This window comes from Mirounga leonina, unplaced genomic scaffold (assembly GCF_011800145.1).
Source record: "Mirounga leonina isolate KUSES-001 unplaced genomic scaffold, KU_Mleo_1.0 Mir_94, whole genome shotgun sequence".
NCBI lineage: Eukaryota > Metazoa > Chordata > Mammalia > Carnivora > Phocidae > Mirounga > Mirounga leonina.
In genome coordinates, this window is record NW_023270855.1 from 26,609,013 (window position 1) to 26,636,911 (window position 27,899).

At 42.6% G+C, this 27,899-nt stretch overlaps 1 protein-coding gene across 9 annotated transcripts in view; it reads left to right on the forward strand.

Annotated features, from left to right (window-relative positions):
* MAGI1 (membrane associated guanylate kinase, WW and PDZ domain containing 1) overlaps positions 1-27,899 on the forward strand; it is a 615,689-nt gene that overhangs the window by 555,425 nt on the left and 32,365 nt on the right. For all 9 annotated transcript variants that reach the window (XM_034998455.1, XM_034998457.1, XM_034998458.1 and 6 more), the window contains exons 13-14: positions 14,928-14,959; positions 25,562-25,778. In XM_034998455.1, coding sequence (XP_034854346.1) covers positions 14,928-14,959; positions 25,562-25,778 — 249 coding nt within the window. The remainder of the gene's footprint in view (positions 1-14,927; positions 14,960-25,561; positions 25,779-27,899) is intronic.

Sequence of the window (27,899 nt, forward strand, 5' to 3'; positions counted from 1 at the left end):
GGGAAATGATTGCATTAAAAAAATCACAGAACTGCCCATTGATTAATAGGATTTTTTGTAGTTTGCTCCCTGCAGAGCAACTTTCACTTAGACTTGGCTATTGAAGAAGGAAGAAACAGTTGTTTTTTAGAGATTCATTTATTTGTTTTAGAGAGAAAGAGAGCGAGCATACATAATCGGGTGGGGAGGGGCAGAGGGAGAGGGAGAGAGAGAATCTCAAGCAGACTCCCTGCTGAGCGCAGAGCCCGGCTCAGGGCTCCCATCTCACGACCCTGAGATCATGACCGGAGCTGAAACCAAGAATCGGACGCTTAACCAATGGAGCCACCCAGGCACCCTAGAAATGGTTGTTTTTTAATCTCAGAATTTCTCAAACTACGCACTGTTGAGGTCATGGACTGGGTAATTCTTTTCCTGTGCATCACAGTCTTCTTGGCGGCATCCCTGGTCTGTACCCACTCGCTGCTGGGAGCAGCCTCTCCTCCTCCCTCATGGGAATATCCAACAGTGTCTTCAGACTTGGCCAGTGTCCCCTGAAGAGCAACATCAAGTTCGTTTGGGAAGCACTGCTTTCATCCCTTTGGCACCCATCTTGTTTTTGCTATTGGAAATGCTATGTTCTTCTTCTTTTTTTTTTTTTTTTAAGTGCAAATGAAATCAGTTTGTGGATTACTTTTGGTTAAACTTGGATGGAAGAAATTTCATCTGAGAAGTCCCCATTTCTTCTCAGTCATTGCTTCTGCTCAGGAATGGAAGTAGCAGCTTCACCCGTTGTCAGAGTCACGCTCTGTCCTCTTCTGTGCTACTAGCTAACAGTGCATCCCGGGCCAGCCGTGGGTCCTGTCCCTGGGCTTCTGCATTGCCCTCCAGCTGTACCTTCCTCAGCCCTATGGTGAGGACAGAACAAGAGGAGGGCTCATGGTAGCTGCCGTGCTGACCTATCCTGATGGAGGCTGTTCTTGGTCCTGCAGATTAGATAGAATTTAAGAGAAAGGAGGTGGAGTTACTCAGGGGGTCCTGCTTCTCAATACTTCTGGCATAATTTTCTGCGATAGAGAAGAGATAAGGAAAGGCAAAAAGGAAGAACCTCAAGGGAAAAAGTAGCTGGGGGTGTGTTCCTTCTGATCTGTGATGACAAGGTTTTCAGTAAACTTTACTGAAATCAGGACAGAACAGTATTAGTCACGAAGTTTTTCCAAGGTGCAAAGCACTCTCCTTTAGAGATCATGTCCTTCCTGGCTTTTATTTCTGCTGATATATACTTTTACTTACGGAATGGTAGTTGATCATTATTAGTCCCCCTTTTTAATATTTGTAGTTTGCAAAAGAAGGAATTGGCAGGTTGTGGTCATTTGCTCAAACCTGTCTTGTGAAAATTTGGTGGTTCATGAAATCTCAAATCTAGGAATCACTGATGCAGGGCAGGAAGCCCTCAGGAGGTTGGGAAGACAGGAAAGGAAGGAGAAGGCTCTGAAGTAATATGTGAGTGGGGGTCCGGAATCCAAACCATAGGAAAGGCAACGGGAACTTTCCCCTTCTCTGACCATTGCTTCCATGGCCTCTTACGAAGCTACGTTTGGGTTCAAGACCAACTATAGATCCACAACTCTCCTAGGGGTTGCCCTTACATAATACCACCTTTATCAGTCAGATTCTCCATGAATTCTTTTGTCCTGAGAATGTTAACTTCAGTAGCAAGGGAAAAACTGGGTGAGCCATGCGTGGGGCACCCTGAAATATCCATGGCTGATTTCTTGTATGTAAAAAGCAGTCTCAGAAACTTCATGATAGCTTTAAAAAATCCATTTCCAGTGTGTTTTCTTGCATTAAGTTCTCCATCTGAGTTGACTCTAAGCCTGATTAGAGCAACAGGAACCAGCCAAAATCAGACAGGAGAGGAATCAAAAGATCCTGGTATTAGATCTCCACTGTGAGAAATTTGTTGAGTATCTTCCTCTCTGAAAATACTTCCTGGGTGAGGATGTATTTCATTTCCATTGTGAATTTCTAATACTTACCCTTCCCTGCCATAAATACAAAGTATTCCTTCAAGGTAGTGCCCTGTGATACATCTTGTTCCCAGATAAAATATTTCATTAAATAACCTTGCAATTCTTGAATTTTCCCTTCATCTTAAATGTACTTGACCTATAAAAATTATTTCTAATTGAGATTCATCCTGAGTGGGACAGTGTGTGTGTGTTGGGGTGTGTGTGTGTTGGGGGGGCGGTAAAACAGATTCCCATTTTCTTCCTTTAAGCAAATGCAATTGGCAAAATGAGTATTGACTCACCAAAACCTGAAATCTAATAGTTGAACAAAGCCTAAATTTCCGCTACTTCCCAAAGCTATATTGGGCAGCAATTCATTAGAAATTGACAAAGTCGAGCAAACAGCTTTTTTTCTTCGTAATTCACATAATCACTTAGACCAGTTCAGATATTGTTTCAACAAGAAGATTTTAAAGACATCTAATATCGCCATGGGAGATGAGTGGGGCTGTTCATCCCATGTCCTTTGTTCTATGGAAAAACCTGGCCCTTCAGTAAATGGCTCTTTAGGTCTGACTTCCACACAGTTTGAATAATGTAGTGCTACAGGACTCCCAAGTTGGATCGCCTTGCTGTTGTTAACCATGACCTGTGTTTTCCAAAGCTAATATGGTTTCCTAAATATAAGAGATTGAAGTAAAGTTTGATATGGTGCCGGCTGGCTTCAATAACAATTAAACAGTCTGATAATAAAGTTAATTGAAATGACCAAATTATAGACACCCTTACAGAGCAAGTTTCCCCCCCCCCATTTTGCAGAAAGTGCATGGTGACAGAAAAGTGATCATCATGCCAATAAGGCTGTTAAAACTGCTCAAGAGATTCATGCATTGAGCTGAAGGAAAGGACCTGAAATACTCTTTTTCATCAGTGTCTGTTTGCTTTTTGTGGGGAAGGGGAAGGCATCTAGAGTCTTTTAACCCAGTGTTGAAATACAAGTTGCTTTTCTAAGGAAAGATGTGAAGGTATCCTTAACTGAAGAATTACTGAGACTCTGAAAGAGTGCCTGAGAACATATCCATTTGCTGGAGCTGACAGCTATGGAGTTTCTTTGTGAGTCTTCAGTTGATTCTGATACCGGAGCCATCCATTGTGATGGGAATTTAGAACACAAGGTGGCACAAGTGGGATCTTGCTCTCTGCACGGAGGGAGGCAGCCGTGAGTTGAGCTGAGCCTGGCAGCTCACCAGTCAATCAAGGAGCATCCCAAGGATCGAGAGTCACAGCAGCAATGACTACAATCAAAAGAAAGACCAAGCTGCCCCTCCCCTTTGCCTCATCAGCCCTTCCTGCAGCCCGCAAGATACAAATGCACTTCATAAGCTCTGCACATCCACACATTGATCCAGAAGGTATTTGCTGAACTGGGGACCAGATACTGTTTTAGGGCTGGAGCCTAGCCCTACAGCCAGATAGACCAGGTCCCTGAAATGAAGACAGTAAGTAAGGAAATGATAACGATTAACAAAATAAACAATAGACAAGTAAACAGAATAACCTGACAGAATCACAGGGTCTGTGAAAACAATGAAACTGGGCTGCATGAGTAAAGTGTGATAAGAAGGCTCACCTCAAGGGGTGCCTGGCTGGCTCAGTCGGTAGAGCTTGCGACTCTTGGTCTCGGAGTCGTGAGTTCGAGCCCCATGCTGGGTGTAGAGATTGCTTAAAAATAAACTCTTAAAAAAAAGAAGAAGAAGAAGGCTCACTTTGGATCTGCTGATGGCATGGATTCCTGGATGGCTTCTCAGAAGTAGTGACTTTTCTTTTTTTTTTTAAAGATTTTATTTATTTATTTGACAGAGAGAGATACAGCGAGAGAGGGAACACAAGCAGGGCGAGTGGGAGAGGGAGAAGCAGGCTTCCTGCGGAGCAGGGAGCCCGATGCGGGGCTCGATCCCAGGACCCTGGGATCATGACCTGAGCCGAAGGCAGACGCTTAACAACTGAGCCACCCAGGCGCCCCAGAAGTAGTGACATTTGAAGAGAGCCCTGAGTGATGAGAAGCCACATGTGGAGGTCTGCAGGCACAGTGTTCCGGGCAGAGGGCACAGCCAGTGAAAATGTCCAGAGAAATGGAAGGAATTAGTCCAGAAGTGGAAAGTGCCAGTCTGGCTGGAGCATGGGCAAGGGGAAGAGTGGTAGAAAATGAAATCATGGGGCGCCTGGGTGGCTCAGTTGGTTGAGCGACTGCCTTCGGCTCAGGTCATGATCCTGGAGTCCCGGGATCGAGTCCCGCATCGGGCTCCCTGCTCGGCGGGGAGTCTGCTTCTGCCTCTGACCCTCCTCCCTCTCATGCTCTCTGTCTCTCATTCTCTCTGTCTCAAATAAATAAAAATCTTTAAAAAATAATAAAAAAAAAAAAAGAAAAAAGAAAATGAAATCACGGGGGCAGGAAGGCTGAGGTCGAGGAAGGCTTTGTGGGACACAGAAAAGAGCTTATACTTCATTGGACCTGTGTTGGCAAGCCACAGAAACATGGATCCTGCAGACCATATAATCTGATTTATGCTGTAGAAAGAGGTTTCTGGCTTCTCCATGGATAATGGATTAAAGTGGATGAAGAATAAAGCAGAGACCAATTCCTAGGTTCTTACAGTCATCCAGGCAAGAAAAGCTAGTGGCGGTGGAGATGGACGGACATGGATGGGTTCAGGATATATTTTGGAAACCTATGTGGTAGGAAAGAGAAGCCTCCAAAAGGGCCTTAAATCCCAGGGGTTTAGTGTCCTATAAGGTTAAAACAGTTCAGGTTACTCTCCTGGATCTCTTTGTTGGTCCTGTGCCTAACTTACATTGCTAAAAATAAAGCAGCCAAGATAAAAATCATCCTAAAAATCGGTAACCATGAATAAAAGGATCCTGGCATGTATTTTTTTTTAACCTAGAAACTTCTCAGCACCAATTACAGTGATAGGTTTCCCTTTGGGGCCAGTGGCCTTCAAAGAAGAGCCCACACAGCATCCTGTTTGCCCAACCCAGAAGAGGAATCCTTATTGGTTTTTTCTTTCAATGAGCTATTTTGAGCTATTCTTTCATAATCCTCCCTACACATCCTAAGCAGCTAAAAGTCAAACTTCGAGGATTAGAGGAAGTGCCTTGGAGCTTCCAGGCTACAAGTAGCATCTCCTATCCCAGGGAGACCTCAGTGAGCGAGGGGAATAAGAGGAACGGGTAACAGGGCCAACCCTTAAGCCTCTACACAAAAACCAATTCCAATTTGAAATACAGGTGGTAGGAAAGTCAAGCTCTCAGTCTGGCAGGTAGAGAGTCTTCCTCAGAGGTAGAAGCATTGATAGACTAAGATAAGACCGTACACCTAAATACCCAAATGACAAATATTTTCAACCAACATAGACTTAGAGAGCTTCCCTGGAACCACTTGAGAAACTGGCTCAATTTCACCCTACAAAGTAGACCTTGGTAGGAATATTCTCTGGAGAAGAAAGATTGGCCTCATGGTACATCATGACAAATTAGTGGTATTTTTCAGTTGACAAGTTCTTTTTCTTTCCCTTTTTGGAAAGAAGATGCCGTAACTCACTCTACTCACTCCATCTTTTTCCTGCACCCAGTTTTTTTAAAAAAATCATATTATTAGGTAGTGTCAGAATACATATGCCAGGGAGAAAAAGCTCCTACCCACTTTGGAAACTGTGCTTCATAGGACTTGGCTGTGATCAGCCAGACTATTAGTTGTGTAGCTCTAAAGACTTGCTTCATTGCCCCCAATTCAGAGACCCATCTTGTTATATTTTTATTAATGCATAGCCCTGAATGGTCAGTGATTTAGGTACTGTGACTTGGGGTAAAATATCAGAGACCATGTTAAGAACCTGATTGGCTATGCCTAGACTCCCATGCTATCTCTAGAAAGGGAATTCTGTTCCTAAACCCACATCACAATTATGGGTTCAAGATACCTTGACCTGTTGACCTACAGCATGATATCCATGAAGCTGTAGGCAAACTTTTTATGAATGTATTTTTTATGTGTAAACATCCCTTCATAATGGGATGTGATCCAAAATGGATTAATCACCTATGAATGAGACTATGTATTTCAATGTTAAAAAGCACAGTCTTGGCATTAGACCAAGTCTCCTCTCAGCTGCTCACCTGACTGTGTGACCATGGCCATGTTACTGATTCATCAGTGTCCCAGTTTTCTTGTCTGTAAAATAGGAATGATATCAGTACTTAATGCAGACAGCAGTTAAGAAGAATGAGTGTATGTCAACCAAGGCAAGCTCTCAGTTCTTGTTAATTTTACTCTCAGCTGTAGCCTTGGAAGACCCCACCCGCCCTTTTTAAATATACAAATGAGAAGAGAAGCCAAGTTTTTGACCCTTTGTGGTATATTTCACATATTTGGGGGAGTCAACAACAATAGCACTATCTGTGCTGTTCCGTTGATGCCATTTCTGAAGTGACCAGTTATCTCTCAGGAATTACACGGTGACAGTACCTTTGAGTGGCTCAAAGTCTTAATGACTTTGGGTCTCTCCTCACCTGTGCCAGTTCAAGGCTTATGACTTTGAGGTGAAAGGCCCTGTAAACTATTAGCAGCCGGCAGACTTGCAAGCCATTTATTTCTTTTTGGGACTTACTTACTAGGCTGAATATACTGTGTAATTGAAGCTGACTTCTCTGTCACTCTAAAGCTGTGCAGCTATGTTCTTCTTACCAAATGCCACAGCTGACGCACCTCGGGAGCTACTTACTCCATGGATCTGAGGTCCAACCATCTCTCTAAGTTATGATGGCCAATATTTCATAATGACCATTATTAGGTCCCCAAAGGAGAACGTGTCTTCATCTTTTTGGAGACATTGGGTCTGATGCTCTTGTTCTTGGCATCCTGTACCATATTTGCATTGAAATATTATACCGCAGGGTTGAGCATGGTATTGGACCAGGGGAAGAAGGAAAAAAAAAAAAAAGGCAAGCATGTCTAAACTAGAACCATTTTTTAATTTTGCTTTATGGATCCAATTTTGTGATATACAATGTTTGTAAGGTCCTTCAGTGAGAATGCACTCTAGTTGAAACTTGGCCTTGAGGTTATGCTGGCACCCTGATTTAGCTTAAAAAGAACAGACTTTTAAAAAGCTCATCATTTTTCAATCAAGCATCAGTCATCGCATATTGCTCCCAACCTCCTGACCCTGTGATTAAATGCCAGCCCTCCTTCAATGTTAAGCTCATCCCCTCCGCCCTCGTCTTCACATTGGATTAGCTTTCTTTTCGCATTCTCCCCAGAGCGATTGTGCTTCTTTCTGGCAGGGCGCTGAGCACTGACCATGCTCAATTATCACTGTTGCTTTTTTCTTTCTTTCTTTTTTTTTTTTTTTAAGACAGACTGTGAACTCATCCAGGTCAGGGCCGTATCTGATTTACCTTTATCTCTTCCGCAGTGCTTCGGTAGGCATATGGCAGAGCTCAATAAATCTTGTATGGGTGAGTAGTCACATGGGTGGTTCCTTCTCATGATTCAGGTCCTCACTCAGATACTGGCTCTTCAAGAAAGATGTGCTTGACCCCCCAGGATAAACTAGCCGCGCATCCCAGGCACAGCCTGTTCTGTCATCCTGCTTTGTTTTCTTCACTGAAGCTATTCCTCGGGGATTATTTGCTAAATTGTATATTCTCTGCTTTCCCACAGAATGTGAGCACTGTGAAAACAGGACCTTGTAGATCTTACTCATTGCTTTAATTCATGCCAGCTCTTGGCACATAGCAGGCCTTTAGTACAGTTTGGTGAAATGAGGGAGTGAATTTTCCCTAATTTCCTTCCAGTCCCCAATGGAAAAAGTTAGGGCTCAGTGTTTCTACCTTTTTTCAGTTTTCTGGACTGTCCTTAGCATTTTATCAGTCGGGTAAGTACAGTTTAAATTTCATCATGATTTATATGTTTTGTATTAAGCAAGCCAAACAAAAAACTAGTTGGTAGAGATGATGCAGGTGGCTTTTTTTTTTTTTTAAGATTTTATTTATTTGAGAGAGAGAGAGGGCATGCACGGTGGGAGGGGCAGAGGGAGAGAGAGAAGCAGGCTCCCAGCTGAGCAGGGAGCCTGATGCGGGGCCCGATCCCAGGACCCTGGGATCATGACCTGAGCTGAAGGCAGACGCTTAACTGACTGAGCCACCCAGGTGCCCCATGGGTGGCTTTTTTAAGAAGGGATACTGGCCATTATTGTTAGTTGTGTCACTTCACTGGTTTGCAGTGAAGTAATCATCACTTCTGCATGGCTGGGGAAATCTTGCACCTTCCTGCACCCCTCCACATCTGTACCTCATGTATCTCTTAGTATTTTGATCCATCCTCCTACTGTCCGCCCCCATCCCCGCCCATAAAAGCATTACCCTACTAGGTGCCTTATTCTTTCATGCAGCAACATTTTTGCTGGTAGATATCAGTGTTCTGCAGAGTTCTTTAATGCAGTTTCCCTCTTCAAAAAAATTTTAGATGTGCCCTTTAGATCTTCCCAAGAAGGAAGAAGAAGCAAGCAATGAAACTTTTCTCTTTCTGCTTGATCTTTCTCATTACCTCTCTGTTTGCAGATACAGTATTTTATATGCACTGTCCTTAGTAGAGGCACAAACAGCGGAAGTCAGCCTCACCCTAGGAGTTGCATCTAACACTATAGCCATGTGCTTGGACAAGATGATTTAATCTGAGGTTCATAGACTTCAATAGAATTGGCTTCTTAGGGTTACTGGTTAAGGTTTCAGAGACTGCATGAAATTATATGCGAAATTGTGTGCTTCTATTCAGCTTTGTTTGAGAGAGGCTCTAACAGCTTTTTTAATCCTATTTTCAGTCAAGGCCATGGCCCAGTAATTTATAGCACAGACACTTGAGTAGAAATGGTAGTCATTGAGCCAAGAGAGAGCTAGAACAAACTCCAGTTATTTTTTTTTTTAAAGATTTATTTATTTATTTGAGAGAGAGAGAATGAGAGAGAGCAAGCACATGAGAGGGGGGAGGGTCAGAGGGAGAAGCAGACTCCCTGCCGAGCAGGGAGCCTGATGCGGGACTCAATCCAGGGACTCCAGGATCATGACCTGAGCCGAAGGCAGTTGCTTAACCAACTGAGCCACCCAGGCGCCCTCCAGTTATTTTTTAATCTAGCACTGCACTAAAGCTAATAAATACATATCATTGTCCAAGCACACTATGAGTAATGCTTCTCTGTTTATAATCGTAGTTTTATGTAAAATCTGGAAAACTTGGGAAAGACTGAAAATAAGAATATGAATCACTTATTAATCCTAACATTCAGAAAGAATATTTTAATACATGACCTTTTACTCTTTGGGTGTGGGATGTATGAGTGTGATATATACATATACCTATTTTTTAACAATGAGTTTATATTCTATGTACAGTTCTGTCCTGCTTTGCACATCTTATATCCATCACTAAATGTTCTTCACTACACCCATTTTTAATGGAGTTACAATTTTTCATCTTGTCGCTCTAACAATGTTTGCTCAGTCCTCTGTTCTTAGTTCAGATTTTTGTTTCCAAAATTGTTCCAAAAAATTGGAAACAATTTTTATCTTCTTTAAATAATACTGTGTTGAACATCTTTTTAGATAAATCTTTGTGAGTCTCTCTGATTATTTGCTGAATACAAACTCTAAATGATGAGTTTATTGGGTTAAAGTCAGAGATAATTTTTGAGTCCAGCATTTAGGATTATGTATTGATATATTTTAGGATAAGAAAGAAAGTTAGTGGGGCCTTAGATGAAAATGTGCTCAGGAGTAGTTTTATTCTGTTTGGAATCTGTGAGTAGCCCCAGACCAAGTTCTCAGTCTTTCCATGGCTTTTAGTGGTCTCCATGAATTAACTACCGGATTGTCTCAATCAGTGAATCAGTCTCTCTCTCTGTCTCTCTTTGTTTATCTGTCTCTCTCTCAATATATGTAAGAGTTCCTTGCTCCTTGAACATTGCATTACCTAATTCAACACCACTGCTCTTTTTAAGCAAACATTTTGCAATGCAAAATTCTAAAGAATCCCATGTGTTCAGTGACATGTGTATTAGTGACATGGTGTGTGTTAGAATGCTAAGGAAGAAGCCAAAATGTTTCCATTAAAATGCTTGAATCTAGAGATCAAGTACAAAGCAGAATGAATATCACAATGAGAAAATGTGAATTGATGCCATAGTACATTTTTATTACTTGTGGATCTACTTGGCTTATGATAGTGACTTTAGAATTCACCCCTTTGAAGCCTTTTGCATGATTTCCCTTCATTCTTCCAGTTGGTAAGGTTGGTTGACATTCTCACTTGCTTTACCCTGGAGGAAGTTAGGTCCAAAGAAGTCTGATCTCTTTCCCACAACTCAGGCTTGTTCATCTCAGTGCTGGAAGGGCAGTGCCTGGCTTCTGTTTGGCTTCCCCTGGTAGCGTAGCTGAACTATCGATGTCTTCCCTGTGTCCATTTAGTCAGCAGATAAACACAATTCTTAATCTCAACAGCAGTACTTAAAGAAACTGTATGTATACATTCATTTGGTGGGGGGGGGGAAGTTGGCAATTCTTGGAGGATGTAGAGGTCAGTGATGGCTCTTGAGATTTAAAAGGGCAGTAAAATGTTCTGAAATTTGCTGTATTCATCTTACATAAAAAGACATATAGGCTCTTGTTTACTGTGGTATCTATTGGTGTCTATGTGTGTGTTCATAAATAAATAAAGCTTTTCTTGTTGTAGCAGTTACTAAAATAGGTAATAAAACCATCCATGACCCCATGAGCCAAAGAACACACTGTTTCGGCATGTAACCTTCCAGTCTTTGTTTCTAAATGCATATATATTCCGTTATTTTTTACTTTTTTCATATAAATTGTTGTATACAACCCTTATAAAATTTCACCAAGAATAACATTCACCATTTAGTTCTAGGAGAACATGTTCAGTAGCATAGTTTATGGTCTTGATATTTGAAAGAGTTCTCTTCATGTTATTTGGTCACATTCCAGTCACTTAACAGAGAATTTGCCATTTATTTTCTCCAAAAGGACATCTTTTTCATAGGGAACTTTGGAAATTCAGGTCCCAACATTTCTCACTTCTATAAATCCCACTTAGACTCACACTTTGAATGTACCCTTCCCCGTAAAAGTTTTTCTGGGACCCCTCTGAAATAGCATTTGCTGTCATCTAGGCTCTAAGAGCAGATGGTACCATCCGTAGACTTTTTCTTCTGCATCTTCTCGAAATTTCCCTTCCTTTCTTTGAAGGAAACAGGTGAGCCCATGAAGACAAGCGCTATCTCTTCGCCTGTGCTTCGTCTGTAGCATGTGACACGATGTATACAACCCAAGCTTCCTGCCCCCTTGGGAACACGAAGTGCGATTTGTCTGGGGAAAACCACTGTCTTGCCGGCAAGTGTGGGATCCTGCTGCTTTCTGTCGTCCATCCAGTGCTAGGTCTTGGAGAATTCTGCTACATGATGACCTTTTCTGAGTATTTTCCATTAGGTCTCCCAGTTGTTTTCAAACCATCTGAGTAGTTTTGGCTAAAATCCATTATAAATTGTAATCAGGGGCTTTGTTCCAGCATTCATATTCATTAGATTTTAAGATTTAATGACTATGTGGACTTAAAGCAAATCCTTGGTTTCTTTTTTAAAAAGCACTCGAGTAGAGGCTCTCGAGTTTTGACATTTTGAATACTAATTTGTGGCCAGTTCTGGCTCCTGTAAAAGGGCTGGCTTTTTAGAAAGAAGGTAGCAAAGAGGAACAAATTCCTCTTTAAATTAAAAGAAGCTTTTCTTATTTGTTGTAAAATACAACTTGTGGTGTCAGTTGACTTGGGGTCTTTTGGAATATTGTCTGCACTAAGCAGACTGTAACTGTTAGCCCAGTGTGCTGTAGACTGGTTAACAGTTTTGTACCATTAATGGAAGGGCCATTAATGAATTAATGTTTATTCGTAGATAACTCTTGTATTGCCTCAGCAAGCTATGAATATGGTGTTCTTGATAAAGGATTCTAGATGAAGGCCACGTCTGCTTAAACTAGCCCCTCCGATCCCTGCACTTCCTTGCCCGGTTATGAGTTTGGTGTGGACGGTCATGGAAAGTGGACCCCATGCGTGTGTTTGGGTGTGTTTAACACCCGTCTCCTCCTGTACCTGCCATTCTGCAGTGTGCTGCTTGCATTCAACGTTGTGTTTTGGAGACCATCCGTGTTACACATAGAGGGGGATAGCCCATTCCTTTTAACCTCTGCAGACTGCCTTATAGGTTGGCTGTTCCACAGTTTGTTTAGAACCTCCAGTCCTTTCCAGGTTTCCTTTATACCAGCAATGCTGCAGTGTGAGCATCCTTATACCTGAACCTTTCAATGGGCAAGTGTTTCTCTCTGATAGAGAAAGAAAAGTACCTTTATTTTATACATGAAATCTTAAAAGACAGGGAATTTAAGATGGTCAGGTTTTTTTTTTAAAGATTTATTTATTCATTGAGAGAGAGAGAGAGTGCAGGGGGGAGGGACAGAGGGAGAGGAAGAGAGAGTCCCAAGCAGACACTGAGTGCGGAGCCTGATGCGGGGCTCGATCTCATGACCCTGAGATCATGACCAGAGCTGAAAGCAAGAGTCTGACACGTACCTGACTGTGCCATCCAGGCACCCCTAAGATGGTCAGTTTTATACATGATAAGCAGAATACAGATCAAAGCCATTTTCCCTGACTCCCCCTACCTAGTTGGAGATTCTGGACACATTTTTATAGAGGGTCACTGGGATCCTGGATGAAGTCAAGTCTGGTAAAAGCTAACTACAGTGAAATGTTGCTTCTTCCAGTTAACTAAGAAGGTCAGTCTGAATTAGGAAAACATCTAAATTCGAAGACAAAATTACACAATTTTGAAGTGTATACAGTGACCAGCATTAATATGACTTAATAAAATTCCCTGAGGGAATCACATTAATGAACACATAAAAGCACCTAATAATTTTTAAAGAATAATGACACAACTGAGTTGCTCAACACAGTTATTCTCATCCATAGGTAAAATATTTCCCCTACAATGGTTTCTGTATGTTAGCCTGTTGGGCAAATGACTTTCCCTAGTTAGAGGAAGGTGACCATCACCACTTCTTTTCTGAATGGTGTAAATTCTCAAAGTAAGGTGTCATGGTTGACACTGAGGGGCCTACTCTGTGCCAGGTATGAGGCTTTCCAATGTGTTGTCCTCATTGTCCAAATCCTATGAAGTGAGCCTATCTCCATTTCATAAACGGAGGCACTGAAGCAACCCACTGAAGCCTGCCTGAGTTCACCCGACTTGAAAGAGTAATACTCATAGTCTCCTTAGATGTGGTCTTCAGACCTCTTGTGTCAGAATCTCCCAGATTTGTTCATACTGCAGATTCCCGGGCCCCGCTCAGGGTGGGGCCCGGGACTCTGCATTTATAACAGTTCTCCAAGTTCTCTGTATGTACTTAGAAGTCTGAGATCCACTTGGCCAGACCGTGGTGACCTCGTTTTGGTGATGTGATGAGCCTTGCCAGAAGAGTGTCCCCAGTGCCTTTGGGGACGAGCAATCCATGACAAGTCATGCCTCACTTGCAGTGAGCACATTAACAGTACTCCTCTGATGGCTTCCTCCTACTCACCGGCTTCCGTTGCCTCGTGTTACTTGTGCTGAACTTAGCACAGCTCACGGTTTGACAAGTCACTTCCCAAAGCATTGAAATCATCACACTATAGAGGGATTAGTTTCTAAAAACGGTTGAAGTTGCCAGTGCAAAATCATCAGATCCCAAGTATATCTTTTGTGCCCAGTACAGATGGAATCTGCATTTTGCATTCTAACCTTTGCTCCAACAAAAAATAAAAAATAAATAAAAAATGAGAGGGCAGCTTGCAGAAATGATTACCTTTGAAACACCATTATCTGCTTTTATTTTCCTTTCTAGCCCTCCTTTGCCACACTCCCCTGTTGGCATATTTCCCATATGTCTGCCCCTAATCGCTGCTGACTTTTCTAGAAGTGTGAGGCAATCACCAGCCCCTTCCAGCTCTCACCCTCCCATGAAGGACAGCGTTCTGGAAGAGCCAGCTAGGATCAGTGAATACCTTCTTCTCCTCTTCTCTCAGCTCCATGAAATTTCACTCCCCAACAATCTGCTTTCCCCTTAAGGGTCTGACCCCACCTAGTGTCCTTTCCAAGCTAAATAGGAGTGTGCTTGGCTGATCGACATGCACAGAGAGGTGTGCCCATGATCTGGAGGGGTTCCTACACCAAGTTGAATTTGTGTTCTCTGCTGGCAAAAGAGCATCCGCCTTTGTTCTGGTGTTCAGCTCATCCAAATAAAGAAGGCATTTCCTCTCCTGAAAAGCAGAGGGGGAAAAAAGGAAAGAAACGACCAAAAAAAAAAAAGAAAAGAAAAATTTAATTTTATCCATGTAGTCCTCTGCAACTAAATATATACCCCTTCCTCTGTCCTGATTGGTCCGCTTCAATTGACAAGTGGATCATATGGAAAGGAAATATCCTGGACTTAATTGTAAGTTAAGTCTCTCTTAATCCAGAAGAGCATTTGAGATTCTGTCCAAGTGTTCAATTTCCCAGGCCGCTGAGGTCTGTGAATTTCTTTTCCCAGCCTCCAGGCTGCTGCAGTACAAGCCAGCATAGCTAATGCAGATAGATCTCCTGCCTCTCGCTCTCCTCCTCCCTCTTCTTTGATTCGATATGAACAGCCTGGTAACTCCGATGCTGGGGAGAAATCTGACATAACTCTGCAGATGGCTAGGTTGCCATGAAACACCTGGGGATTGTTCTTTAAGGAAAAGGTAACATTTATATGCTAATGATTTCTTCCCCTCTTCCCTCCTTGTTGCATTTTTTCCAGGGTTGCCAGTTCCCAAGAAGAGCCCAAAGTCGGTAAGGACTTACCAGTTACTTGGTTCTTGTCTGGGGGGAGTGAGGGGCTGGTGGTGGGAAGGGACGCCATCTGCTTGACTTCACAAAATGTGTTTTAGAGTAGGTGGGGGAGACAGTAGCCCGGGCTCATTTTATTAAGTTCTGGGGGTCTGTTTGATAGAGAAGGTATTGGGTTTATCTTTAACTGTCTAGTGATTTGTGGGCAGGGTGCAGAAGCCAGGTTAAACAATGTATATTTGGAATCTTCTCTGTATAAATACATTACAACTCTTGTTCAAATGGATGGAGTTTCTTCCGTGTTTTAACTTGATACAAATGCTATTGTTTCCTTTGGGAGGGGGGGTGGGGGAAAGCTCCACCTGCTTCCTGAGTAGGGTTGCTCTTAACTGGTGTTTCCATCCGTTCACCTGGGCAGATTCTCTCCCTGAGCTTTCTTATGCATTGAATGGTGAATTATTTACAAAATTAAAAAGGCTGCAGGTTTAAAAAAGAATTGCTCTGCCCTGTGTATATATCTGTGCTCACATGGAACAATGTTCACTGCCCCAGCACTGAGAATAAGACGTTTCCTTGCTGTCGAAATGTCCTTTGTTGTTTTGCTAGCTTTAGCAGCATTATGCTGCAGGTATAGGATTCTTTAAAAAGAAAAAAAAATCAATGTTTTGCTGTCCTTTCTAATCTGCTTTCCCTGAAGATGCATTACCTAGTTGACATGTTAGCTAATAGCTTAGAGGCTGTGGTGTTTTGCTTGGTGGTGTGAGCTTCTGCTCCCAGGGCACTGATAACAAATTAAAATGCTACTTAAAAACTCAAAATCTGGAACTATGATGCCTGTGAAATTGATCCGGGGGAAAGAAGCTTCCCCATTCATTAACATTAGGATAAAGAGGGGTACTTCCACGTGGCTTAGACTATTGGGGGAGGGAAAATTTACAGCTTTCTGCCATCTGGGAAGGGAGAACCTTTAAAACTTTGCAACTCACAGGGGCTGCAGCAGGATTCTTTCCACCTGTCTGCAAGCCTGGCGGCGAGAGGCAGAAGTTTATTAAGGAGATGAGAGAGGGAGCTTCCTGCATTCTTAAGCTCCGCTCCTAAGTTGTCCAAAGAGAAAAACCTGCAATAATTGATGGGATTTCAATGGCACAGGGCTGTGGTGACTGAAACATGTGACTCTAGGGCCGTTTCCCTTGTCAGTTTGTGTTAATGTTGCAGCTGAAAAGTGCCAGTAGGTGTCCACATTGGAACCACAGAGATGCCAAGGCGTGCTTGTGTGTGTGTGTGTGCACGCACATGGCACATGTGTGTCCTCGTCCCTGGGTCATAGAAGCCTATTCAGCCTTCAGAAAAAGAGAAGCAAACCTGGAAGATCTGTCACATGAGCTTCAGTTAGCCAGCCTTTTTCCTCCGGCACCCTCAAGCATGCTGTGTGATGCACGGACTTCTTTTACACACCCCACAGGGATGGAGTCTTAACAAGGAGCATACCAGGGGCCATACAGCAGCTTTGCACAGGGAGCATGACCTCAAGTAGCAAGGCGTTCTTTTCGGGTTTGCATCCCGTTTACACTTACTTGGCAGAAGGATTTTTGTGGATTCCAGCTGCATCTTTCCTTCCCCAAAGTGTTTTGGGATTCACTGCTGAACTCGAAGGATATCAAACAGGTATAGAGCCTGTATTCACCAAGTCAGTTAAGAGAATTGCCTATGACAGTTTATTTTTGTAGAAGCCATGTCATTAGCAAGCAGCAAGCCAATTACTCCGGCTGCATTCCTAGGAAAAAAGCCTTCTTAACTGCTTTGCCCACAGTCTGCTGGCTCTTAATTACCACAAGCTAAGAGACTGGTGTGTTGCCGAGTGAGAAAAGAGCAAGCCCCCAGCCTGGGGCTTGTCCTTACCTGATTCCTGTGCCAGGACGGGGATGATGGCTTTCACAGCGTTGCTGGCACACTCGGGCAGCTGCTGTACAGAATTTGGGAACTCTCAGCCAAGATCTGCTGTTGTCAGTAGGGCATTGCTAACATCTGTGATCTGTAGCTCTGTACCGATGGGTTGAAAGCTGGTTCCCTTCCCCAGTTTGAATTTTGATGATGTCCTGCCAGAGAGACAGATGATGATGGGATTTCTCTGGTGCGGTCAGGGGGAGTCCATGGGGAAACTGGATGTCGTGGTTCCAGAAAGCCAGTCATACAACGGCAGATAGGGTTAGTTGTGCAGGCTGTGTAATGAATGCACGCAGATTGTGCCTGGGTTGTGATATGCTGAGATTTACCATTAGCTCTGTGAATATACCATCTTAACCCAGGACCATGTTTCTGCTCTTCTCTTAGAGACTCCTGACATTGTTGGCTTGCTCATGTGACTGACAGCTTCCTTTTGCCCTCATACTTTTTTTTTTTTTTAATGTTTTCAATAATTAAGTAGTTGGGTTTTTATTAGAACAAAGGGACTTTTTGATCTTGTTTCCCCTCCTGGGCAGCCTCTACAGCTTACTCTTAATAAGCAGTTTCATCTAGTAGGTTTACTTTAAATGTTGAGTTTATGGCTTCTGTACTCATTGGGAACAATGGCAGTGTCTTCATAAAACGTTATTAATTTAATACCTGGACAGCCATAACATTAGGAATTTTTCTACCAAATGGCAGAGACAAAAATAAGACCTATTTGCTCTCAGGTTTTAGACCTCACTAGGAAACTGATTCTGAGGCCCAATTTAATCATCCTGACTGGACACTTATTTAACTGAGACTCTCATTCTGAATCACACACGAGGATTTTGTAAGAATTTAAAACTCTAGGGGCGCCTGGCAGGCTCAGTCAGTAGAGTGTGCAACTCCTGATCCCAGGGTTGTGAGTTCGAGCCCCATGTTGGGTGTAGAGATTACTAAAAAAAATAATAATAAACTAAAAAAAGAAAAGAATTTAAAACTCTAAATATACACAAAACCCTGAACTTTAAGTCAGCATTCACTTTTGTTTTCTCACTAGCTCATTTCCGAACTATTACTTCCCTTTCTCCCTTCCTTCATCTGTCCATCTATCCATCTATCCACTTATTTAGCATTTAGTGTCAAGAATCTAGTAAGTGTCAGGTTTGGTGTGAGGCACTGGAAATACTATGATAAGTAAGTTGGTCAGGTGACTTTCTTCATGGAACTTACAAACAAATGATGTTTTGATTGCTTCTTTCAAAAAAAGGACTCATCGTCTCAAATCACCAAAATTTTTATGTACTTTTTTCAGTGACATGTATTTGAGTATCTTCTATATGCCAGATCCAGGGACAGTATACAACAACATCGAAAGAGAAAACATTCCTGCCCTCACGCAGCTGGGGAGAGATAAACAATAGCCACATAAACAGGCACATCTATATGGATCCTCTTCATGGGGCATAAAGTCCAAAACTTTCAAAAGTTCAAGAAGCAGAAAGATAGGGGCCCCTGGGTGCCTCAGTCGGTTAAGGGTCCAACTCTTAACTCAGCTCAGGTCTTGATCTCAGGGTGGTGACTTCAAGCCCCGCATTGGGCTCCATGCTGGGCGTGGTGCCTACTTAAAAAAATTAAAATAAAAAATGATAATTATAAATAAAAAGCAGAAAGATCATGTAGAACCAGGGACAAACATAATGAAAATCACTCAGCTCTTAATTACAACAATGTAAGTTAAGTAGTCCCACAAAGCCAGAGAAAGGACCCAAGGGTGAGATGCTGTGATTGAGCTATGGAATTTTTCTGAGTTCCCCAGCAGCCTGAGCAATGTAGGAAACCATATCTACTTAGCTGTTACTGTCAGATCAAAGAAAGCATACCACATTCATAAAAGAGATAAAATTTTCCTACTTAACTAAAAGACTTCTCACACAAAGTGTTCATACAGGGGACACCAAATATTGGAAAGATCAAGGAAGCCTGTTCTCTTCACCAAGCTGTTTGCAGCAAATGCAGCAAGCTCAAAGGGAGCAGTAGTGACAGGTTTCCCTTCCATGGTCCTCCATTCCCCTCCCCCGGAAGGGATCCTAAGGACATTGCTGACAACCGGTTGTTAAGAGATGTGAGGGAGGGAGGGATCTCTTAGGGAATGTGCCCAGAGAGTGGGCACATCACCCCATTTTGTGTGTCCTGCCTGTTTCTCAAACTCTCCTGGTTGTCTTAGCACCCCAGAACCACTTGCCCCGCAACTAGGCAAGAATACATGGCGTCAAAGCTCCTGCAGGCTCCCAGGAGAAGCAGGAAGTAGTAGATGGAAGAAAGACTAGGATTGCTTCCGTAAATCTCCTTGCCCCTCAGCTTCTCACAATGACCCAAACCCTCAACCCCTTGGAGTCTAGAAAATAGACTTTGCTTTTGTATTAGATTTCTTTAAAACATCCCGTGTGAACCAAAATTCATTTTCCTATCCAGTTGCTACCTTCCTTTTCTTTTCCATTAATTCCTCTCTTCTGCCCTTTTAGAAGAGATTATTTGACTTAGACCCATAAATGATAAAGAGACGAGGACCATCCTCTGCTTTGGCTTAGAATTGAGCCTCTGATTTTTGCACAACCTTTAATGACATTGGCCTAATATCTCATCAGCACTTGGAGTTTTTCCTGTTGTCCATGTAAATCACTGCAGTGGCCTTCAGTCTTGGCAGATAAGTGAACTGTAAATAATTTTGCTTTAAAATGGATCAATTTGTCATTTTTAAGCCACATGAATTCTTTTCATCATTTAAGCTTCTAAGTGCTGTCTGTATTCATTTGCTCTTCCGAGCAAATATTTTCAGCTCACTTTATAAGTACCTTCATTTTGAAATCATTCCGTGAAATACTGATGAGTTGATTTTTTTTTCCCCCATTTCCATTTATAAAAACCGCTGCATCTTCCCGATTTCCTTGGCCTGTCAATAGTTAAGAAATCATTCGTGTTAGGAGATTGGTACAGTTTTTTTTTTTTTTAAAGATTTTATTTATTTATTTGACAGAGAGCAAGAGAGGGAACACAAGCAGGGGGAGTGGGAGAGGGAGAAGCAGGCTTCCTGCTGAGCAGAGAGCCCAATGCGGGGCTCGATCCCAGGACCCTGGGATCATGACCTGAGCCAAAGGCAGACGCTTAACGACTGAGCCACCCAGGCGCCCCGAGATTGGTACAGTTTTATTCTAAAAGGTCTTATGACACAAGTTTATGGCTAGTGTGTGACCAAGGACTTTTATGTAGTTTTGAAAATTGAGCCCATTTCTCTCATCCTAGTCAACTGATCTGATCTTTAAAAATAAAAATCTTCCTTCACAAAGATCAGAATAGTGACAAGAACTAGCATAGGAAATATCCATCTTAATATGTGGCACATCTTTCAACTAGTTGCTCGAGCTGGAGAGCTGGGAGGTGGAAATCCATGTTTCCAAGGGGTCCTCCCCCTCCTCCTCTTGCCTGCCCTTCACTCAGTCATTCAGCAATGCTTGTCGAATCTGAACCAAAATGTCTTTGACTTCACTTGTCCCTCCCCTTCATCATGCTCTTCCCTAGTGTAAACCTCTCAGGTCCCTTACATAGACTGCACAATAGCCTCCTGACCGGCTCCCTGCTTTTACTCCTGTCCACACTAACCTAGTCACCCCTCAGTAATCAGACCAAACTTGCTAGGAGTTACTTGGCTCCTGGTACATCTCTGCTTTAAATTCGTTAGTGAATTTCTTCTCCCCTGAACTAAGAATGAGTCCCAAACTCTTGAAAGTAGCTCACAAAGCCCTTGCAGCATCTGGTCTTTGAGCTCATTTCACACCACCCTACTCCCTTGCTTCCTTCTCTCTGTTCTTCAGACAGTCCAAACTCATTTTTGCTTTGAAGACTGAGCACATGCTGCTTCCATTAATGGCCTGTTCTTCCAGAAGCTTCTCCCTACCACCTATCTAAAGGACATTGTAGTATGTTCTTATCAAACTGTTAGGATTATTTGATTAATATCCATCACACACACACACACACACACCTCAATACACAAGTATAAATTCTAAGAGTTTAGATACCATCTCTTTCTTTCTTATCCATTGTATCCCTGAGAATCTGGCTCAGAGGAAGTCATCAGTATATATTTATTGGTTGAGTGAATAAATGCAATGTGGGTAGTTACTTAAGGGGGCCTCGTCTGGGTGTTCTGTCATTTCTGTGCTAGGTGCTTGCACAGTGCTAGTATGTGTAGAATAACAGACTTGAAAATGTATCTTTAACCACAGATACTTCTCTTTGAAAACATTTTCTTAGGAAAATGAGGAGAAAGACAATCCCATGAGATGCAACTCTGATCCTGTTCTATAACTAGCTGAGAAGTGAGTTTGTTCTCATGGGCCAGGTGTTCCCTAGGAGGTAATCCAGGCTGCTGTAAAGGGGACAAGCTGACTTTAATTTGAGAGACACATAAACATGACTTTTCTCCTGGAGAGTTCTGAGCTCCAATTGGATAAAAGACAACATCATGGCTAATTAGCATGCCCACAGAAAGTCAAAAGGCATATTTTGAACTTTTGCACAAACACACAGAGCATAGCTTCAAAAAACTTAAGAGTACTGAGATATTAAATATAGAATGCATCTTCAAATTACCTAGTTTTCATAATTGAACTTAGGAAGAAACATAAAGTGAGGTTAAATCTTATCAGGGGAAAATCCAAACAGCTACCAGATGATTGTGCATCAGCCCGTTAGTGTGGGTTATTGTTTTTCAAGCATATTCTTGGGATGCTGCTTTACTTTAATTTTCCAAATTTAGGAACAAAGTGTAGATGGCATTTAAAAGGAATGCAGAAACAGTTTCAGAGGCAGTTTTACACACTCATTCCACATTCTGTCATTTTGTGTTAAATTGGACCGAAGTGAGTCATTTGTTGGGAGGTGAGAAAGGGTGTTCAAATTTGCAAAGTGGCCCGAGCCATCTCTGGTAGACTTCACTTGCACACTCTGGTAACGGCAAAGCCGTCTCTTCAGTTAGACCCGAGATTGCTAGGTCCTCCGTGGCAGAGATGTGTTATGGGGGACAGCCCTTGAAGGGTCTTGGGAAGCCGTGAGGCGACAGGCAGAATCCGTGCACATGCATTTGTGGGCATGTGGGTAAAAGCACATGTGCATTCTTAACGGGAGAAAAGTCCAGCCTGTTATCGGATTCTGTCAGTGGGGCAAGGCTGCCAGAAAGAAATTTTTCTCCAATTTAGGAAGAGGGAGTGAATGGCCAATAATTCGGTTTCCAGGGACGACAGGGTGACCCTGGGAAAGAAGAGTATGAGTTCCCTCAGATAACCCTGCGGTGAGGCTCCCTCTGGGTCCCAGGGAGGCTTTGTGAAGGGGAGTCTCAACACGGGGGAGCCTGAAGCTGTAGGGGTGGCAACTGACTAACTGTGAAATGAATTTAGTGTCAATGGACCAATCCCACAATTTGGCATTTGCTACTCATTTGAGGAACCAAGGTGGGCATTTGAATGGAGGGATGCAGTTCTCTGGGTGAACTCAGAGCTCCTTTATCTGTTGAATTATTTGCTTTTATATTTAAACTATCTTTTTCCTCCTTTCCTGAGAGGAGAACAAAAACAAAACACAACCAAAATGTAAAAAAAAAAAAAAAAGGGCGCCTGGGTGGCTCAGTTGGTTAAGCGACTGCCTTCGGCTCAGGTCGTGATCCTGGAGTCCAGGGATCGAGTCCCGCATCGGGCTCCCTGCTCAGCTGGGGGTCTGCTTCTCCCTCTGACCCTCTTCCCTCTCGTGCTCTCTGTCTCTCATTCTCTCTCAAATAAATAAAATCTTAAAAAAAAAAAAAAAAGGGTGCCTGGCTGGCTCAGTTGGTGGAGTATGCAACTCTTGGCCTCAGGGTTTGTGAGTTCAAGCCCCATGTGGGGGGTAGAGATTACTTAAAAATAAAATCTTAAAAAAATGTAAAAAATAGAAAGTAACAGTCTCCATTATTTCTCCTTACCAAGGTTTATTTTAAAACAGAAATAGCTTTAAATTTTGTTTTGATTATAATGAGCATTGTCTATACATTATAAAAAGTAGACAATACAGGAAAACATAAGGGGGGAGAAAGGCACCCTGAATCCCATTTTTTCTTTCTATGCTAGTGTGTTCGCACCAAAAATGGGCTGATGCTGCATGTGCTTATTTATAATCGAGACCCTTGTAAAGACCACAGTGAAGAGAAACACAGATTTCCACCCACATGCAAAAGCGAGTGGGGGATGTATCTGTCATGAACATTTTCTGACTCTGAAAGTCTTCAGCATGTCTCCAGGGAAGCAAGAAGGCAGCTAGTGAGCTTCTTGGGGCAAAAATCAGAGACCTGGCCCCAAGAGCCGAGTTTGCTGTTGGGGAGGACTGTTGAAAATTGGCAGAACCAGGTTTTAGTCCAAGTCTTTGGAGTTCTGATCCATCCAGGTCCGAGCTGAGCATTTCATCTTCAGGGAACAGTGGTGACATGGGGGATGGTGGTGGTTTTCCCTGCCCAAACCTCAGTGTGTTTTCCTGGCACCTTCACCAGAGTATGTGGTCCCCTAGAGTCTGAGTGAATTAAGCCTCTCCTAGTTCTACCAAGACCTCTTTGCTAGTTTAGACTATGGGCCTCAAATTTCTCCTTTCAGGCACACCAAATACAATTTTAGGTGGTCTATCTTGCTTTCATTAACTACATGCCCAATTTTCCTCAACTTTGAAGCCTTGCCAAAATCTATATTCAAATCTGTAATCTGTAATAGTCAGGGGTAAATGAAATTTTTGTCCTCCTTGGGCTTTACTTCAAATACTTACTTCAAAGCAAAAACTGGAAGGGAAGGGAGTCAAGGGGCTGAGATTTAAACGAAGGGGGACCTTGAACATTTCCATGGAGATGGGAAGTGAAAGGTGAAGGATACCTGGGGAGAGAGCAAGGAATGGTTTTGATAGGATTGATTGTAAGACCAAGGGGAAGATTTTGATGCTATACGGAAATTGAAGGAACTGAAATGCTCTGGAGCAAAGATCTTCTAAACCACTTAAAAAGCATATGCTATGCCGGTTCTGTAAGAGAGGATGGAGATACCCTTTCTTGTCCCTCTATGATGCTCTTAAGCAGGTAAGTATAGGGACATAGCATCTATTAAGTGAGAGGCAGGATTCCAGAGTTTTTATTTTGAATGGGAGAAACTGAACACCTGGGCTTACCACTATCTTTTATTCAAGAAAAGAAGAACTGAAGTTATTTCATATCCTCCAGGAATTTTTCCTCCCACTAGGTTTTGCTCTCCATTCAATCAACATTCAAAGAAAGAGCATTTCATAAAATAGGAAGGGTCTTTTGCTGAGCAGGTTTTAAGGAACAGGAACCTGCTTATTCTATTGAAATTTGATGAAACTCTTTCCCTTTGAAAACTGCTTGGACTTCGGGCAGGTTGCAGATCTAACAAGGCTGACCTCCTGAGGTCAACCCATATATAAAGTGCGATCTTGGTTTTTAAGCAACAGCAGGGTCAGGAGATCAAGAGGTGAAATGTGATGCCTGCAAAATTGACTGGCTGAGAATTATGGAAGCTCTTCATACGATAATTACTTATATGCTTATAAGTACCAGTGCACACAGACTGCTAGGCATGATTTTTTGAAAGGTCTCATCTCTTTTCCTTATAGTGTAGAAGAACTTCTGGCAAACCTTCAGGTAAAAATTGGGCGTTTTATTATCGAAAGATGCAAAATGAGAAGTGCCCAAGAACATTTTTAGCCCTGACTGTATTTCTTCTGGGTATTACAGCCTTACATTTAAATCACCCTGGTATTTTGTCTCAACATATTTTGTCAAAAACATGAGGATGTTGAAGTGATTGAAACATGTTGTCTCTCTCCCCTGAACTTCAAACTCAAATACCCAGTTGCTATTTGGACATCTCCAGATGGATGTCTACTAGCTCAAATTTATAAGCCCAGAACTGAACTGTTCCAACTTCAAAGACCCAAGTAATCATCCCATCATCCCTGCTGTCTCAGTAAAAGGCAACTTCAGTCTTCTAGTTGGATCAGCACCCCCACCCCCACGTTGAAACCATCCTTGATTCCTTTCTCTCACACCTTCCACGCAACCTATGAACCATTCCCTTGGCTCAACCTTCAGGATACGTCCAGAATCTGACCGCTGTTCTCCATCTCTGCCACATTACCCTGGGCCAAGCCATCATCCTCTCTCACCTAAATAATTACAGCAATCTCCTAAGGTCTCCCCAATTCTACCCTTGCCCTAGGACCTTTTAAAACCATTTTTTAAAAATGGGTGACAAAAATCAGGGTGCTAAATTGATACATCTTGTAATACATGTGCCTGGTGTCTCAGCTGGGGACCTCTGATGAAAACTGGGTTTGTTTTCCGCTACAGCCCAGAGAGCAATGTGGTTTGTGATTATGTCTTTCCATCTGGCCCTCCCCTCTCTCTGTCTGCCAATCACCTGGGGATTTATCTGCATGCAGCATTAGCTGGAGAAAGATGGAAGCCAAAATGTTGTTGATATATTTATGTATGTGTGCGTAGACATGCTGAACAAAAACAAGCTGATGGAAACACCCACTCGGAGAACCAATAACAATCTTCTCTCCTTGCTTCTCTCACTTGCTTGCTTTCAGCAACCACTGGAAAGAAAAGACAGCCAGAATAGCTCTCAGCACAGCGTCTCCAGCCACCGGAGCCTACACACGGCCTCCCCAGGCCACAGCACACAGGTGCTCCCCGAGTACCCACCTGCAGAGGCCCCAGCTCCAGATCAAACCGACAGCTCTGGGCAGAAAAAACCAGATCCTTTTAAAATCTGGGCCCAGTCCAGGAGTATGTATGAAAACCGACGTGAGTAGCACCCTGGCTCCTATCTTCCCGAGACCCCTGCCTAAGGCTGCAGTTGTCTCTTGAGGCTTCTTGAAAATAGATTTCCAGTGTATAAATGGGGTAGAAGTAAATCACGGTGAGAGTTCGGCGAAAGCTTCTCAGAATAGTGACAGAACCTGCTGGATGTTCTTGGAGGATCCATTATGTGCTCAGTTGGGGGGGGGGGGCAAGATGTGGATGGTGGTCAAAATAAAGGGCCTGGATAAAAAAATGGATTTATTTTTCCCTTCAGTTAAAAGAAGTGGCAGATAAGAGCTGCTGTCTCATTAACTCTTCGCCGTGTAGAGATTGTGACATATTCTCGTGAAACAGCTCTGATGGACAATAGAACATAAATATGATTGGTTTGGATTGCAGGAGTAATGAGAAGAGATTAAATGCTTTCTTAGTGGTCTCCTAGTTTTTAAGACTACTGGTCATTTTTTTTTTTTTTTTAATCATTATCAGTCTTTTTAAACATTCCCCTTAGAAAGGAAAAAAAGAAAGAAAGCAGTGAGTGGTTTGCGCTTTAATTATTTATACTGTGGTTAAGTGTGTTCCTTTGGCTTCACCTTTTCGATAAATATGAACTAGTGATGGCGTACGTTGTAACTTTTTGGCCCTTGTAAACCTAACATTGCTTCTTGTTTTATTTCTTACTTTTTATTATGAAATGATTCCAAAGACTGTTCATGGTAAATAATAATCATTTATCCTACCATTAGCAATGAAAGCTCCAAGGTGCTTTAATCTTAGGGGATGCAGACTAACCCCCATTTTGGTGGTTGCTATTACTTACATTTTCTCATGAGTGTGATTGGTCAGGATGAAGCAACTCCGGAGGAAGGAAGGATATGCACTTCATTTCTCTTTGGGGCAGGGGATTGAAGAGACTGTTTAATGAGGTCTGGTGAAGGTTCTGATTAAAATTGGAAGACAGAAGAGAATCACTCTGCCCATCCTCTTTGTGCCCCCCACCCTCCAGCCCCAGCACAAGTTTTGTTTATGGCCACAGCTGTGGTTGTTTCTCAGGCAAAGCCCCCATGGCCCCAGCCTCTTGCCCACCCACTCAGACTTGGCTCTGAAGCCTTTCCTTTGCTGGCTGGAGCAATTCCTCCGTGACTCAAAACAGGGGAGCATGACCAGCATCCCCATCTGAGAAGGAAAGTTGGCCATATTACTGGGTGAAATTCAGCAGTTACGGGGCAAAAGGCAAGTCTGGAGTCATAATGATTACCACATTTTGGAAGTCACTCAGGAGTCCCTCCATCCTTTCCCTCCTCAGGGGAGAAATATCATTGCCTTCTTACTATAACAGTGTGGGGAATTAAATAAGCTGTTTTGGCTGAGAGTTCCCTATGCTGACAAAAGCCAGTTAATTTGAGTAGGAATTTATTTAGTCCCCGGTATTGAAAGACCCCTAGAGTATCCCTGAGGCCAGGTCAGAGGAAATGAAGTTCCATGTGGAACATTCCTCATAAGCATGAGTTGCTAAGTATGAACCTGGGGTCTGCTCTCCCTATGTCTTCTCACTAATTGTAGTGATTTCATTGAACAAATGTTTCTCAAAGAGGAATATTTTCACATTCTTTTCACATTTCTCTCTAACCATGTGGCTCCTCCAATTAATGGCCCACCTTCAGTTGATGTTGAGATATTGCTTTATTGACCAAGCTCCTGCTTTTCTCAATATGGTATACATTTAGGACTTTCTCATGTGTGAATCTTGCTGTGATAAAATAAACCGTGTTCTGAAATGCTGGTGGGCATCAAGGATTGACAGACCATCCTGATGCATCCATTTAATAGGCGACTCCAGCTCAAATGCCATTTTCACCTTGATGGAAGCAAAATTCATTAAGAATTTGGTATTTAATCAGGTTTTCAAAAAAGTGTTTTTTTTGTTTTTTTTTTTTTTTACCAGAAATAAAAAGTAAAATACGTACTCCTACCCCACAGCCAGCTGCTTATTTAAGCATCGAAATTATTCAGGTGGCTGTCAGACTGAAATATTTGGAATGGGGCCAGTTTTGTCTTCACCTTCTATAACATCTATGGAATAGGATCCAGCAGCCCAAACGAGAATCCATTTCTTTTTGGTGA